This window comes from Equus przewalskii, chromosome 6, assembly GCF_037783145.1.
Source record: "Equus przewalskii isolate Varuska chromosome 6, EquPr2, whole genome shotgun sequence".
NCBI lineage: Eukaryota > Metazoa > Chordata > Mammalia > Perissodactyla > Equidae > Equus > Equus przewalskii.
The window spans coordinates 52867140-52884435 of record NC_091836.1 but is presented as its reverse complement, the minus strand read 5'-3'; the positions used below and the strand labels follow the sequence as shown (position 1 = coordinate 52884435).

Here is a 17296-nt window from a genome sequence, read left to right as displayed (position 1 = left end):
ATTTCCCCCCTCAAACTCTAAATTCTATTATCACAGAGCTAAGTTTTCTTACTCCTTTACATCATTGACTGACACTGGAAAATGCTGCCAATGAAGCAGCCCATTCCATTTTTGCTTGGATTTCACTGTTAGAAATTTCTTTGTTAGGGTGAACCACACAGCTAGCCTCACTAACATCCACCTCCTGGGAGGAGGAAGCAGTTGGTTCTACCATCTTCCTCTCATAGAAGCTCTTCAGATGCTGAGGACACCTGTCACCTGTCCCAAGGGGCGTCCCTGATCATGTCCTGTGTTGTCCCCAGCAATTTCCCATAGAACTTCCTACTCTCTTCCCTCTAAACACAAAGAGCTTTTCCCTTTAACTCCTTATTTGTCATTGGTATCATGAAGGAGACTATGGGGTCCATGGAAGCTGGGACATTCCCTGGGTGAGTCTCCTCTGAATGTCTTATGTCCAGCCCAGCATGTGACTCATTTTGTTGAATATGTGGGTGAATGGTTGGTTGAGGTCTTGAATGTGATAGAAAAATCAGGATGGTGAATAATTAAAGATAGGTTTAAGGGCCATCTGAGTGAGAATGGCAGCCTTAGGGCAAAAATTTCCAGTGACACCCTCAATAGAATCTTCTTTAAATGTCCAGTCTTGCTGCTTCACTAACTACTCACAGTTGGGAATGGACATTATTTCTGTCCTGCGTTGTCCATTGTTGGAGTAGTGGGTGGTTCACGGTATTTCAGGGCAATCTGGGTTTGTCTGGGGGCTTAGAGTTTGCCAAGGGAGTTGAATATTCCTGATTTAAGTTTGCAGCTCCTTTAGTCTGTGATCGTCTTTCTTTCTTTCTTTCTTTCTTTTTTTTTTTTTGAAGATTGGCACCTGAGCTAACATCTGTTGGTAATCTTCTTTTGTTTCTCTTCTCCCCAAAGCCCCCCAGTACATAGTTGTATATTCTAGTTGTAGGGCCTTCTGGCTCTGCTACATGGGACACTGCCTCAGCATGGCTTGATGAGTGGTGCTAGGTCCGCGCACAAGGTCCAAACTGGTGAAACCCTGGGCCACTGAAGAAGAGCGCGTGAGCTTAACCACTCAGCCATGGGGCTGACCACTGTGGCCATCTTTCTTCTCCACCTCATTCACTCCGGCAGTATTTACAGAGACATTCTTCTAGGCCTAGTGTCTTACCTTAGTCCTTGAAACTGAGTCAAACTACCCACGCCACTACCTTCCCATCCAATGCAACAAAGTCACCAGTAATATCTGAACTCTTTGACAGCTGTCCCCCCAACTAACTCTAGTCCATTTGATTCCAAACCTGCTGCCACCCAGGTGCCTATGCCTCACACTCCCTAGACTCACAGTCTGAATTGACAGATTGACTCCAGTTCTGGCACATCATAAATCTCTCTTTGCTCCAGATTTTCCTCCAGGCATTTGGACTCAGGCCCTCCTCTCTCTTCCCTTAATTGGTTTGTTGCTTCAGCTCCATCATCACCTATTTCTCCTCCCAGTCTGTTTGGAGTCTCACCTCTGCTTTGGACCTAGACCATTGGGATGATAGATATTGAAACGTTCTACTGGGGCTGTGCTCCTGTCTTTGACTTGGACTTCAAAATTAGGACTACAAGAGTCAGTGGCTATGTGTTGACTGGGGTGTGGCCAAGAATCTTGTTCAGAGATGCAAGTCTCTGCTCTCCCATCCCATGCTCATGACAGGCATTGCTAACTGATTGTGGCTTTTCCCCTACTGATTCTAGCTGTGACCTCACAATTCTTCCCAAGATAGCACTCTAGACAGCCAGTACCAATCAATGGCCATTGCCATGTGGGGTGAAACTTATCTACCATCCCCACTAAGACTTCTTGATATAGATCTCCTGTTCTTCCTGTAGCGAAGGTATGTTATGTAAAGCATGGGGCATGTGAATCACTCAGTAGCCTCTGACTTCATTCTGGTGGGCCTCTTCAGTCACTCAGGGTCACATCAGCTTCTCTTCTTCCTGGTGGCTGCCATGTTTCTCATGGGGCTTCTGGGCAACACTGTTCTGCTATTCCTGATCCACGTGGACTACCGGCTCCACACACCCATGTACTTTCTGCTCAGTCAGCTCTCACTGTTTGATATTGGCTTCCCTCTGGTCACCATCCCCAAGATGGCATCAGACTTCCTGCAGGGAGAAAGTTTCATCTCCTTCGAGGGTTGTGCAGCTCAAATATTCTTCCTGATGCTCATGGGTGTGGCTGAGGGAATCTTGTTGACCCTAATGTCCTATGACCGTTATGTCGCTGTGTGCCATCCCCTGCAGTATCCTTTGCTCATGAGGCGCCAGGTGTGCCTGCTCATGGTGGGCTCCTCCTGGCTGGCGGGTATGCTCAATGCCTCCATCCAGACCTCCATTACTCTGCACTTCGCCTACTGTGCCTCCCGCATCGTGGACCACTTCTTCTGTGAGGTGCCAGCCCTGCTGAAGCTCTCTTGTGCAGACACCTCTGCTTGTGAGTTGGCGCTGTCCACCTCGGGGGTGCTGATCCTTGTGCTCCCTCTTTCCCTCTTTGCCACTTCCTACGGCTACGTGTTGGGGGCCATTCTACGCATGCGCTCAGAGGAGGCCCGAAACAAGGCCTTCACTACCTGCTCCTCACACATCACAGTAGTGGGACTCTTTTACGGAGCAGCCGTGTTCATGTACATGGTACCGGGTGCCTACCACAACCCACACCAAGACAATGTGCTCTCCCTTTTCTACAGCCTTGTCACTCCCACACTCAACCCGCTCATCTACAGTCTGAGGAATCGGGAAGTGAGGATGGCTTTGGTCAAAGTGCTCAGCAGTGCTGGACTCAGGTAAAAGTGATGAGCACACAGCGGGCTACTGGCTGATTCCAGTGGTCCTCCGTCCCACCCATCTCTCCAAAGCACCAATTTGTGATGCAGCTGTTAAGGCCTTATGTTGAAGGCTAGGTGTCTTTCCAGCCTCTTCCCATCCCATGACTAGTTGGGTTCATGTTTTCTCCCATGGATTTGTAAAAATCAACTGTAGAGGTCCCAATCACTTTTAGTAAATTCTTTAGTACAATTTACATAAATGGAAGGCCCAACTTTGTAAAGTTGAGATCTCCCTGTTATTGAATTGATAGTTAAACTAGTAATAATTAACATTTGTTCACCAATTAATCTGCCAAGTGAAGTTATTTCGTCCTCAAGATGGCTTTTGAGGTGTAGGGACTATCATATTTTACGTGTAGGAAAAAAATGACTCAAAGAGGGAAGACAACTCAACAGCAATCATACTTCCAGAAAGTGGTAGAGCTGGGCCTTGAACCCATGATCTTATGATGCCAAAGATAGTCTCCCAACCACCGTGCTATTTGACTGACAAGCAGAGACTTGCTGACTGCCATAGATTAGAGCATGTGGTGTATAAAGATGGAAAATCATGCATATCTCTTTCTTTAATTAAATATGGAGTTCTTCATTTAGAAGATTAAAAATAAAGGCTCTAGGAGCCGGCCCCATGGACGAGTGGTTAAGTTCACATGCTCTGCCTCAATGGCCCATGGTTTCATCGGTTCAGATCCTGGACGTGGACCTAGCACCACTCATCAATGCTGGTGGCATCCCACATAGAAGAACTAGAAGGACCTACAACTAGAATATACAACTACGTTCTGGGGGGCTATGGGGAGAAGGAAAAAACGAGGAAAAATTGGCAACAGATGTTAGCTCAGGGCCAATCTTAAAAAAATAAAAAAATTAAAAAATGCTCTATGTTTCCTTTTAAGTCCAGCTTTGAAAGCAGTTTGAAACCAGAGCATCTGATACAAAATATCCAAAGTGTATGCATCGAACATAAATCAATCATTTGTCTGCACCATGTGCCATTGTATATTTGAGCCTTCTGTATTTTGTCCTTCCTTCAGTAGCTAAAAACAAGTTCTTAGATTTTTAAAAAGACATTTAAAATTATATATTTCCCAAAATATAATGTTTGCTTTTTTGATTCATCCCCTCTTGCTTTTCTTGAGATCCTTTTCTTCTTTTTATAACTTCTTTAATTTCAAGATTAAGTTAAACTTTTTTCATTAATTAACAAAATATTTTGGATGAAGTATTTCTACCCAATCAATACAGTATGTATTTCTCAGTGTTTCTAGTATGGTAATTCTGTATCGTTTATACTATTTTTAATAAAATATTTAAGAGGTATTTCTAAAGTTTCCTGTTTTGATCCATTTTGTAATTAATTAAAATTTACATTATCTCATCATGCTTAGATATTTTTGTTTGGAGTATTTTTATTTCTAGGAGTTAAGTTTTTCTTCCTTCATCTAAACATATGGTCGAATTTTATTACAGACCATAAACTGTAAAATATGTACACAGTTTATGCAGAAGATAGATTGGATATCTATCAAACAGATCCACTACACGCATAATGTCATGTGGAATATCCTTATGAATAATTTTCTCTACTTGAATTGCTATAGTCTGTGAAAAGTGAATCAAGGTTTTTAGTTACACTTAAAAATTTGCCGTATTTCATACTGGTTTTCTTTTATGAGGAGGAATGTTTATTTTCCTCTGAGATTCACAACATTTTGTGGCATCTTTAAAGTTAACTCGTTTAATTCTTTTTATCATGAATCCAGGCCTGTTGGATGATAACTGCCTGATCCAGCAGAGGTTTAGTAGAAAACCTGAAGCGATCACAAACATCAAAGAAGTTAGGTGTGTCCACACGCCGCTCAAAGCCCCGGATAAAGATTGTTTTTCAAGTGGTCTTTAATAAAGCTATATGATAGAGGCAAAGGCAATTTATAAAATTTGTACCAATAAATAAAATGGAGGCCTATCTAACCAATTTCATTAAGGCTAGAAGAATCTTGCCAACCATTAGGAAAAGACAAGTGAAAAAATGATTTTTGTCCCATTCCACTTACATGTCCAGATGAAATCATTGTCGTATCATGGTAGCTAATGGAATCCAATTGGGTACTAAAAAGAAGAACTTTAAGATTTATTCCTGGATCCAAATGCTGAAAGAAAAGCAGAAATTCTATGATTGCTTCTTGGGTGAATTATTCCAAACGTTTAAGTTAGAGAAATTAGTAGTTCCCTAAAAACTGTTACTTCCCAATTTGTTTCGTGAAGCTAGCATTATTACTCAACGCCGTACCTGATAAAGACATTACGAGAAAAGAAAACTACAAAGCAAAATCTCTAATAAACATAGACACAATAATTCTTAACAGCATTTTAGTAAATTAGATCCCATGATATCTACTAAGAATCATCCATTATGACCCAGTGAGAGTATAAGGAATTCAAGTTTCACATAACATTCAAATATCAATCAATGTAACTCACTCTAGTAGCAAACTAAATAAGAAAAACTGTATGATCATCTCAATAGATGTGTAAAAAGCTTTTTAGAAAGTCCAAAATACTGTACTGTTAAAATTCTTAGCACAGTAAGACAGAAGGGAACTTCTTTAACTCGATAAAGGCCATCTGCAAAAAAACTACTGCTTGCATCATACTTTGTGGACAAAGAGGAAATGATTTCCCCTAAGATCAAACAAAATGAGAATATCCATTCTCGGCACTTCTCTTCCACCTGTACTGTGAGCTCCATAAAGTGAAATAAAAGAGGAAAAATAAGCGAATATAACTCAGATTGAATAGAAAAAGTAAACAGTGTTTATTCACAGACAACAAGATCATCTATATAGAAAATCTGGTGGAAAATTAAGAAAAAGAAAAGCTAAACTTATGAGTGAGTTTAGCAAAGTTGCATGATCCAAGAGCCACATAGAATAACCACTGGTGTTTCTACATCCTGGGAAATAATCACTGTGATATGAAATAAATGTAAATGAAATAAAGTTAAATGATAAATTGTTAGTCTAAAATGTAACTATATATTTAATTTAATTATTCAATTACACAATTACATATTAATTACTTAACCTATGAAATTATTAAATGAAAATTAAATTATTCTCATTAGAATTGAATAAAATATGATATACTTAGAGATAAACTGATAAAAGATGAACAAGTCTTGCACACTGAAAAGTACAAAATCATGCTTAGAGTAATTAAGGAAGACAAAAGTGGAGACATATATTTTGTTCATGTTTTTGCAGGTTCAACATTGTTAAGATGTCACTTCTTCCTAAGGATGTTATTAATTCAGTGCAATTCTAATCACAGTCACAGTAAGCATTTCTTTGTGGTTTCTTTTTTGGTTTAAATTGAATAGCTCATTCCAAAATTCATGTAGGAATGCAAAGGACCTGGAATAGAAAACTGCTGAAAAAGAACAACAAATCTGGCAGAAGAATCTTAAGTGATTTCAAGTCGTTTGATAAAATTAGAGCAATAAAGATAGTATACCATTTTCATAGAGATAAGCAAGTAGATCAATGAAAGAGACTAGAGTCCAGAAATAGATACACACACCTGGACAAAGGTGCAAATGCAAATCTATGGAGAAAGAAAAGTCTTTTCAACAATAGGCTGGGATGTTTGATATTGATGTGTAAAAAAATAACTTTAATTCATAACTTGCAGTGTATACAAATATTAACTCAAAATATCTAACAGGCCTCAGGAATTCAAAAATTAAAAAAAGAGTGATAATTTGGACTTCCCCCAAGTTAAGAATTTCTGCTTTTTGAAAGACACTCTTAAAAGAATGAAAAACAAGTCACATAGCGGGTGTAAACATTTGCAGCTCATATATCTGATAAAGGACTCTTCCTCCCTAGAATACGTAAAGAACACTCAAAAACTTAATAAGAAAGTAAACAACCAATTTTAAAAAATGGGCAAAATATTTGGACTGAAGCTTCACCAAAGAAGATATATGGCTTTCAATTAGTATATGAAAAGATGTTCAACATCTTTCCACAATGGAAAGGCAACTTAAGAGTGGAATACCATTACACACCTATTAGAATGAACAAAATTTAAAAAGACTGGTCATGTCAGGTATTTTCAAAGATATGGGGGAACTAGAACTCTTATACGTTGCTAAGGAACATCCATGAGGGAAAATATTTTGGCAATTTCTTAAAAGTTAAATATACGCCTACCATACGATCTAAACATTGCATTATTGGGTATTTATCCAAGAGGAATGAAAGCACATAAATATACACAGGTAAATTTTCATAGTAGCTTTTTTTGTAATAATCAAAAAATGGAAAATATCGGAATATCCATCAACAGATTAATTGGGTAAACAGACTGCAGAATATCCATAAAATGGAATACTGATCAGTAAAGAAATGAATTAACTTTTGGGGCCAGCCCAGTGGCATAGAGTTAACTTCACATGCTCCATGTTGGCAGCCTGGGGGTCCACGACCTTGGCTTTTGGTCATGGACCTACACACTGCTCATCAAGCCATGCTGTGGTAGCGTCCTACATACAAAACAGAGGAAGATTGACACAGATTCTAGCTCAATGACAATCATTCCCAAGCAAAAAGGGGAAGATAGGAAACAGATGTTAGCTCAGGGCCAATCTTCCTCACCAAAAGAAAATATTAACTTTTAAGATACGCAACAATATGGATATATCTTAGAGTAACGTGTCAAATGAAGGAAGCCAGTCAAAAATGAGTACATACTATATGATTCCAGAAGTTCAAACTAATCTATAGTGTCAGGAAGCTGAGGGGTGGTTGCGTGGGTAAGGCAGGCCATCAAAAGGGGCGCAGGAAACAGTTAGGAGTGATGGAAATGATCACTGTCTGAATTGTGGTTTTGGCTTCATGGCTGTGTAAGGACATCAAAACTGGTAAATCGCAATCTTTAATTATGCACAGCTTACTTTATGTCATTTATGCCCTGATAAAGCTGTTAAGCAAACATGTACTGATAATGCATGGATCATATTCTGTTTAGGTTGGTGGGTCTCAGAAACCCATCTGTATTCATCGGAGCACATTTCAATCATGCCCTACTGAGTAGTGGGAACCTAGACTGAACTTTTTTCTCCTGACTTGACCTCAGGCCGAGAGAATCAGCGTCTCAGGATGCTTGTATGGCACACACTCTGGGCACTAAGAGGAGGTTGGGGTCCCACCAGTAGGGCTTGGAGGGGTGTCTTTGCCTCACTCAGTCTGAGCCCAGTAGGAAATGACCATGGGATCAGATCAAAGGGAGGGCATGAGAGGGACAGTGGACCATGAAAGATGTTGACTTCTTTCTTCTCCCTTGAAGAAAATGGAAGATAGTAGAAAGCTAAAGAAGGGACAAAACGTTCCAAATTCATTGGTCTGTTATTGCAGCTTCGGTGCACACCTTTGAGAACTCTCAGGGGTATTTGATGCAAACACAGCCACACACTGATGCACACTCACATGCACTCACACACCCAACAGAGAACTTATACACGATGTGTTGCTTCTTGGTTTGTGTTGAGCAGAAAATATAGCCAGTTTATTTCTGGTACCCTGAACAAGACATAGAAGGAGAAAAACCCAGTCAGTACCAGATCTCCATCCTGTAGACCTGGGGCTTTGGAAATTTAGAACAATTAAAAAATTTAATATTGCACAGAATGGGTAAAAGCCATAGGGTCAGAGTCACATAAATCAGACAGAACAACACTGCAGGGTCTGTCAAAACAGCAACTAATTCCTGCGTCTATGGTGAGCTGAGAAGATAAAGGAGATGAGAGGGACTGCAGGCTCACTTCTCAGCAGGGAAAATTTCTCTTTATGTGGGGCACAGCATACACACTATCATTCTGCCTCCAGCCTGTGGAATCAGTGGGCCATGGGCCAGGCTGATCTCTAAGACAAGGACACAGTTAGGAGCAGCTGTAAGTAGAAAGGATGTACTTATGTGGGAGTCACAGTGCTGAGACCTCACCTTCTGGGACAATGTGATCAAAGCAGCTTTCTACTTCCGCTTGTTTCTACTGCTTCACTCCAGTCCCACTAGGAGCTCCGGGAATCCCTCTGCCCTGGGGCCTCTCTCTGTTTCCACCCTGGTAGAAAGTGCTTTGGAAAAACATGTTTTGGATTCTCCATCTCCCCTGGCATCTATGACTTCCTCAAGTTCTGTGCCCAACAGGGCTCCAGGGACCACCCCGTCCTGAGATAGGTGGGTCCACAATCCTGTGCATGTCCCTGCAAGTAGCTGGGAGTTGTTGTGGGATAAGACAGCTCTGAGGGCTTTGGCAGGGTTAGAAAGTGTCAGTCTTTGAATCCACACTCATTCCATTCCATAATTCTACCCGATGCTTTAAGTCATTGGTGATGGCTTGTGCCACCCCCGGAAGGTATTTATTACTATGTCCCAGCTTTTCTAGGATCCTGCACCTGGCACTCTGAAATTCTCCTTATCCAAAGGGACAGAGTTCACCTTGGATTCTATATGGACCCAAGATGAGTATATAAGGACATGAGGGGGACAGCTGACCCTGAGAATGACCACCAGTGGTCCCCTGCAGGTCTCCTCCACTTTCTGCACTTTATTCCAGATTTTAATAATCCAACCACTTCGTTTTCCCTTTGACTTAAATCTGCCAATACCATGCAAAGTCTGTTTTGTTCCAGAATCTCTCTTTAGTGCTGGGGCTGCGAAGAGGAGCTCGGCACAGTCACTACCCTCACAGATCTCACTATCTGGCGAGAGCATTAAAAAAATTCCCTCCTTCCTTTATCCTTTTTAGGTAAAGCTGGTCCAGGAAGGTGGGCTGTATGCCCTGTTCAAAGAGGCGGAACCCCTTGCAGCAGCACCAGGCACAATATTTTGTCGTCTAGGCTAGATTTCTCCATCCTGAACACTATGGAGGGAAATCATTTCCTCTTTCTCTTTCATGTGCCTCATCCTCCTTCTCTGTACTTTGACACCAGCATCCAAACCACATGCAGAAAATTATCACCAGAGTCGAAACACCACAGATCCTAAATCCCCTTTATGTTAAGACCCTCACACCAATATTGTGATTCAGTGGTAACTCCTGACGTCACCTTTTTCCCTGAGACCCAATTCCCACCCTGCCCTTGACTTATAAGAAGGTGCCAGTGGGATTTCCTGGGGTCTTCTCAGGCTGGAAAGAAATACTTTGGAAAGATCTCTGTGTTCAATACATACGAGGAACAGAAGATTTTAATAGAATTAAACTCAGGTGTGTATGTCTGATAATTTTTACTATCTGGGTATTTTTCTTTGTTATACATAAGATTATTGGATATACCATGAAAATGAATAACTTGAGGAAATATGACTGATTAACATGAAAGTTTTTCATAGTGTGAAGTGTATGGAGAGAGCAGTTCATAGTTAAGAGCATGGAATAAAGAACTAAATGGCTTATGTTCAAATTCTACCTCCATCACTTACTAGATAGGGGACCCTGGGTATGTTACTTATCCTGTTTTTGCCTCAGTTTTTCCATCTGTCTATTGGTAATGTTAGGAGTAGCTGGAGTGTGAGATTATTCAGAGTATTAAGGGAGTTAATATTTGAAAATGCTTGGGACGCGTGGCATATTACAAGGTTTATATCCATCCATGATGAATAAATTGAAAAATACCCTTTCTACATTGGAAGTTCCTGAGCATGATGACTAGCCCTCTACATTAAGTGCACATGTAGAAATGACTCCATAACAACAGTAAGTAATTGAATGAACTCCATCGTTGAATGCGTTGCAATTATGCTAATCTGCACTAACCATGCGTCTCTGAGATGAGGAGCTGGGTTAGACCAATTAATTTAGATTGGCAGGAAACTTTTCAGTGGTTTGAGGCTATAATGTATATGTAGTATACATATACATATATATATGTATAATGTATATGTATATGTAGAATCTTCTGGGGGAGGGTTGGGACTCCTTGGGGTGAAGGTGCAGATGGTTGTCAGGGTCAGCTGAGCCTTTTTGAGAGGAAGGCAAGGAGCACTAAGCTGGGGACAGAATCCTGCAGGAGCCCAAGACTTGGAAGACGAGAAGCAGAGGAGACACAGCCAAGAGGCTCAGACAGAACAGTCAGAGGCAAAGAGGAGAAACTTGGCTGTCCATTTCACTAACTGGTCCTCCTTCTTAGAAGACTCTGGCTCAGATCTTTGAAGGATCGATTTGATATTAGAAAATCAACCTTTATTTTTTGAAAGTATACATGTACATAGTGTTTAAAAATATTACTCTACAAGGCTTATAGGAGAAGCAGAATCCCTTGTTCTTGCAAAATCACAAATGGCAACAACGCCACCCTCATATACCTAAATATTCAAGCTCACAAATTCCCAAATAAAGTGTATCCCATTGTCCTACTGGACAAATATATCTTTATAATGGCCCCCAAGACAAGGTTTGGATGTGGAATTGTAGATTCTGCAGGAACTGCCCCAGAATGTGCTGGCACAAGGAGGCTTGACCCACAGCCAGATCCTTTTCTTCCTACCTGTGTCTCCAACCTGCATCATGAGAGACCAATAGTTCATGCAGGTGGATGTCCCAGGCTGCACGCCCAAGTTCTCTTCAAACCCTTGCTGAGAGCCAACACTGGAGATCCCTTGGACCCAAGCATGCAAACACCATGAGTATTGAAGCTGGACACTCACAGAGGTTGAGTTTTGGAGAAAATGTTCCCATGGCCTGAGGCAGGTGGAAGAGGGTAGGGACAGAAGGAGATCTTGGGGAAATCCTGCAGGTGTTGTCAGAGGGGTGGAGTGAGAGGATTGGTCATTGAGATATGATGTGATTCACTGGACCTGATCCTAAATGATAGGAGAGGCCAACAAGGAGGGAGTAGCGTGAGGATAAATCCATAGGAGGGGGATGCATCAGAATCTGCTTAATCCCATGAAAATTAAACCAAACAAACCAGTCCGTGGTGCAACACCCATTGTCTAGATATTGGATGAAAGTGATCTTCACTGTCTGATCTACCATATTCACTAATTCCATTAAATAGTTAATCTTGCTTGTTTCTTGTATGTTTCCCCTGTAAATATACATGGAACTCTAGGGAGGACAAAGAAGTTGATTTATGAAAAGAATATCTCAGGGAATGTAACCGATATCTAAGAACAGTAGAGAGAAGAGAGGCAGGCAGAAATGCACAAGACATCTTGATAGACGTTCTGGCTTTTATTCCCATTCAATTATCCAAATAAACCAGCTTCTCAACTCCTTGCCGACCAGGCGGGGCTCTGAGTTCCTTTGGAGCGTGAGGGCGTGCGCGGGCGCTCGCATCTGTGTGCCTTTTGCGGGGTTGGCGCAGCTTCCTTCTCCTTTGGAAATCCACCCCCTCCCCTCTTGCCGGCTTTCCTCTCCTCGTGTGTGTTCTGCCAAATCTGATGGAAACAGAACAGCGCCCCCACGTGCTTCCAAGTTGTGGAGCCAACAGACGTGAGAAATGATCACACCCCAAAATCAAGCACGTTTCGAGATCGATTTATTACACTCAAGTTCCAATAGGATCATGGGCACTGCCGTTTCCCCCCTGGAATGAAGAGTCACGGTCATCTTTCTCTTCGTGGCAGGCTTGGAAAGCCAGTGTGGGTTTCACGGTCTCGGCGCATCCCGTCTGAAAGTGCCGTTGGATGCGAGACCCTTGGTGTGTAGGGAGACGTCCTCGATCGCCTCTCGTAAGGTTCCCACAGCCCCGGTCGCCCAAACCGCCCTGAAAATCATCCAACACCTGGAGGGACTAGAAGCACTCAGAGTCGACTGACCGGGGTGGGCCATGGAATCGAGCGGAAAAAGCCCATCCTCTTGATCGCCGAGGGGCAGTGCCCTGGCCGGGGTGGGTCCCCCTCTCAGTCTCCACGCAACCCCGAAGGGCACGGGGGAGGTCACACCCCACCCTTGGCTGTATCGTGGAGACAGCTGCTGGCCACTCTGGCCTTCGGCGTCTTCCTGGACAGACCCGTTCGTGGCTCTCAAGCAGATCTCTCAGAGTGCGAGAGCCGGGTGGGATGAACGGGAAGCCTAGGATGAAGGAGTCGAGGAACTACACTCCATTTCAGCAAGTTGTCCCATTCTGGGCTCCCCGCCAGCAACGGGGGAGTGTTCCAGCGGCTCCACGTCCTGGCCGGCCTTCGGACAGGTCCATCGTGCTGTTCTCCCGGAGCCGTTCTCATGGCGGCAAGGTGTGCCAACGCCCCCCTCCCCCCACCCGGAGAGCTCCTGCGCCTTCCGCTCCCGCTCCCGGGCGTGATGCGGGCGGAGCAGGCTTTCAGGTGCTTTGGGAGACCCTCTCTGGGGAGGCGCGCGCTCCAGGCTTTGGCGTGCTTTCTTCTAGGGTCTTGGGTGTGGTTCCTCGCAGAGGACCCTGACCAGATGTGCCCTGTTCTGGATGTCGGAGTCCTTCGCGGCAGGAGGGATCGGCAGCTCTTTTCTCCCCACCCTCCCGGTGCTCTCTTCCGCCTGTCCGGAGCCCCTGTGGCAGAGCCCGGGCCTGGGGGAGAGGTCCCTGGCGGCCTCCGCTCCCGCCTGGAGCGCCAGCCGCCCGCGCGGTGTTCCCGGCAGAGAGTGATCCCGCCTCAGGGAGACACCCTAGAAGGAGCAGGCGTCCGCGGCTCCCGAACGGCGGGCGCCAATTCTTGCGCGTGGGGTGGGCGCTCGCGGCCGATCAATCCCCTCGGAAGAGACGCCTGCGGGCCTTGGCGGGGGGCCTGCGACGGGGCGGCGCGCGGCAGCTTCTGGGCCGCGGACTGGGACTCGGGGAGGGAGGCAGAGGTCTGAGCTCCGAGCTGGGCGGGGGCCCCAGGCCGCGGAGGTCCAGGCTGAACTCGGCCGGCAGAGGGCGCAGCCCCGGCCTGGGCTCGGGCGGGAGCCCGCAGCCCTGGCGGGCAGGGGCCCCGCGGAGAGCTTGGAGGAGGAGGGTGTGCGGGGAGGAGGGGCTGAGGCCCGGGACTCCGCCGGCCCAGGGTCCCGCGGGGGGCCGGCAGCCTCGCCTAGCCTCCCCGTCCTCTGGCGCGGGGGGCGCTCCGCTGGGCTCCGCTCTCTGGGCGCAAAGGGATCCGTCTTGCACGTTGATGGCCCAGGCGGCCTGGGTCGGGCCGGGCCAGAGCCAGCGCGCGTGGGCAGGGAACCAGAGAGCCTCGGAAGAGCTCAGGACGCGCGCAGGGACGACGACGAGCGCCAGGTTGCCGAGCGTGAGCTGCAGGGCTGCGTGGGGGGCCAGGACCAGGACTTCCGCACCCAGGCGCAGCTCAAGGGCTGTTCCCGGCTCCAGGACCACCACGACCATCTGCATACATTGCGTGCTGGGCGTCCGCGGCCCCTGCGGGAGGAAAGCTCTGAGTTCTCCAGCACCCAGGGGCCCTCCGAGAGGCCTCTTGGGGAGGGAGCTGCCAGCCGCCAGCCCCCGCCCCGTCCCCGAGGGAAACTCTGCCTGGCCACCTCCCCCCCCACCCCCCAGGCGGTGGAGGTCCTGCTCAGGCTGAGCGCCAGCTGGAGGGTCATCTGCGGGGCTTGGCTGGGGGCCTGGAGCCCGGGCAGCAGCGGCCCTCTGGCCAGCCTCCAGAGTCCCTCCCGCCCACTCACCTGGGCTGCTTCCGGGGCCCGCGCTGGAGCCGGGCAGGGAGCTCCTGGCACTGCGGCTGGCTCTGCCCCTGCGGAGAGAGCGGAGGGTGCGAGGTGAATGCTCTGCTCCCGCAGGGTGTTCTTGAGAGCAGAGGGCGTGAGCCCGGAGAGCCCCGGGACTCGGCCCAGACCGGCCGCGGGACGGGTGGCCGGAAGAACCGAGGAAGCCGCCCGGGACATTCCAGAGGAGGCAGCTGTTCCTTTCCGGAAGCCCTGGCACGCCTTCTCCCCAGCAGCCCACTCCTTCGAGAAAGCAGGAAAGCGCCTTACCTGTGCGGGGATCCTGCTCCGCCTGCCGCCTCCGTTTCGCCGCCTTCCGCGGGGCGGGGGTGGCCGAGCTGCAGGACAGGGAGGGACACGGTCAGACCTCGCACGCAGGAACCCGGGGTCCACTTCCCACACGCCTGAAAGCCCGCCTTCTCATCCCGCTCACGCGCCCACCCTGAGCCCCAGGGCCAAGGCACGCGTCCTTCCCTTCCAAGGAGAGCTGCTCCTCCCCGGGTGCTGCTTGCGTCCCGACACCCGCCTCTCCGCGTCCTCCCTCACCCCCTCGCTGGGGAAAGCCCCACCCCCACCCCCCCAAACCCCCAGCCCCCACCCCCCCAACCAGCCCCAGCCCCAACCCACCCCGGACTCCTCACCTCCCCACCCCCCACCCCCCCAGCCCCGCTGCACCGCCGATAGGGAGGGAACCAGGGACGGTGCCCACGGGAAAGAGTGCCCTCTGGACGGGGCTCCTCCGCAGGAGAAGGAGAGACATCTCCTCGGGCCTGAGCACTTTGCAGAAAGAGGTGCCCGCGCTCCACAGGGGACAGTCCTGTCTGCCCCCGGATTCCACGCGCGGTGCCGAGGGCCAGAAGAAAAACAGTGGACACGGAGGGAACCCTCCCCCGTCTGGGTGAGACGGTGGTGGAACCCTCAGATCCTCTGCTCCCCTCTCCCTTCCCGCAGAGGAGGGAGAGGACCCCACAGAGAGTGTGTCGGCAGGGGGAATTGTAAGGCCGGAGCACAGGAAGAGAGCAAGGAGGGAGCAAACCCGAGACGCGTCTCCCGAGGGCTCCTCCCGACCTCCCCACCCCGAAGGGATTCCTCTGGGCCTAGCGATTCTCCCTTTCCTCAGCTTCCAAATGCCCAGCCTCCTGGGAGGCCCGGCTTCTCCCTTCTCCTCTGCCCTGGTGCCATCCACTGAAACACGCGCACGCACACACACACACACACACACACACACACACACACGGACACACACACACACGGACACACACCCATCCACCCCCCCTACGCACGCAGAGGAGCCCGCCTCGTCCTCCGTCACACACGCCCCAACGTACCAGGTGTCTCCAGCTCTGCGGCCCTTCGATTCTGTCCGGGACTCCCGCGGTCTCCTCGGGCGCCGGGAACCATCCATCGGGAAGGTGCTCCTGCCACCTTTGTCCAAGCAAACCCTCGTCCCGGTGCTACGACCTGGAAATCGGAGCTGGCGGCTCACGGATCCCCTCTCTCTCCTGCGCGAGCAGTGTCTGTCCCAAAGCTGGGCACTCAGTTCTGGAGGAAGCGTTCCCGTGGCCTGAGGCGGTTGGAGGAGGGCAGGGACTGCTGGAGATCCGGGGCAAATGCCCGCAGCTGGGGTCAGCGGGGGCGGAGCCAGTGGGCTCGTCGTCGTCCAGGTCGGATGGGATTGGTTGGCCCTGGGCTCCAGAAGAGGAGGGGCCGGCCAGGGGGGACGTGTGAGGAGGACTCCCGAGGAGGGCTTGCTTCAGAGTCCGCCCAATCCCTTCCAGATCCGTCCACCGGCCCCTCTCCCTGACTCCGCCCCCATCGTCCAGCCGTCGCCTGGCAGCCGTCTTCCCTGTCCGCTCGACCCTCTCCCTTCCTTGCAGCCCCAGGAAGTGCTTCACCTGGCTTGTTTCTGGGGTCTTCTCAGGGTCAACCGGAAGGGTATTCTTCCGGGGGACCAATCAATGGATTTCTGGGAAGGCCATCCCAGCGAGAGTTCTCCCCAACTAGGGAGCTTCGAAGAGAAGAAGAAAGGGGAGCCACATGCACGCCGGACCCGGGGGGACTCTCTGGCTTGAGTCCCAGCCCGCTTGCCGACCAGGCGGGGCTCTGAGTTCCTTTCCTCGGAGCCGGAGCCGGAGCCTCGAGGGAGGAGTCCTTTCACTAGGCAATCGCTTGCCCTTTGAGAACTTCGGAGGGGAGTTTGGGGGTGAGCTCAGGCAGACTTTACGGGGATTTGTGAACGTGCCTCTGCGAATGTCTGTGTTACATAGGAGTTTGTGTGTGTGTGTGTGTTTGTGTGTGTGGGCCGGTGGGTGGGGGGGGGGGGGCGTGCGTGAGGGCGTGCGCGGGCGCTCGCATCTGTGTGCCTTTTGCGGGGTTGGCGCAGCTTCCTTCTCCTTTGGAAATCCACCCCCTCCCCTCTTGCCGGCTTTCCTCTCCTCGTGTGTGTTCTGCCAAATCTGATGGAAACAGAACAGCGCCCCCACGTGCTTCCAAGTTGTCGAGCCAACAGACGTAAGAAATGATCACACCCCAAAATCAAGCACGTTTCGAGATCGATTTATTACACTCAAGTTCCAATAGGATCATGGGCACTGCCGTTTCCCCCCTGGAATGAAGAGTCACGGTCATCTTTCTCTTCGTGGCAGGCTTGGAAAGCCAGTGTGGGTTTCACGGTCTCGGCGCATCCCGTCTGAAAGTGCCGTTGGATGCGAGACCCTTGGTGTGTAGGGAGACGTCC

At 48.4% G+C, this 17296-nt stretch overlaps 2 protein-coding genes across 3 annotated transcripts; one reads left to right on the top strand and one right to left on the bottom strand.

Annotated features, from left to right (window-relative positions):
• The first annotated feature begins 1900 nt into the window (after positions 1-1900).
• On the top strand, positions 1901-6399 carry LOC103540906 (olfactory receptor 2Z1). 2 transcript variants are annotated; one of them, XM_008507580.2, is made up of 2 exons: positions 1901-2840; positions 6146-6399. In XM_008507580.2, exons 1-2 carry the CDS (start codon positions 1909-1911, stop codon positions 6204-6206), a joined length of 993 nt encoding a protein of 330 aa, XP_008505802.2. In that variant the 5' UTR covers positions 1901-1908; the 3' UTR covers positions 6207-6399. The 2 variants fall into 2 exon arrangements, with proteins under 2 accessions (XP_008505802.2, XP_070479902.1); XM_070623801.1 differs by lacking the exon at positions 6146-6399 and adding an exon at positions 4646-4837.
• A 7204-nt stretch (positions 6400-13603) lies between these two features.
• LOC139084252 (proline-rich protein 23D1-like) lies at positions 13604-15964 on the bottom strand. Its single transcript, XM_070626628.1, has 4 exons — positions 15888-15964; positions 14830-14897; positions 14521-14588; positions 13604-14257 (listed from the first exon to the last, which is right to left on the bottom strand). The coding sequence occupies exons 1-4, from the start codon at positions 15962-15964 to the stop codon at positions 13604-13606; spliced, it is 867 nt and encodes a 288-aa protein (XP_070482729.1).
• Positions 15965-17296: the final 1332 nt, after the last annotated feature.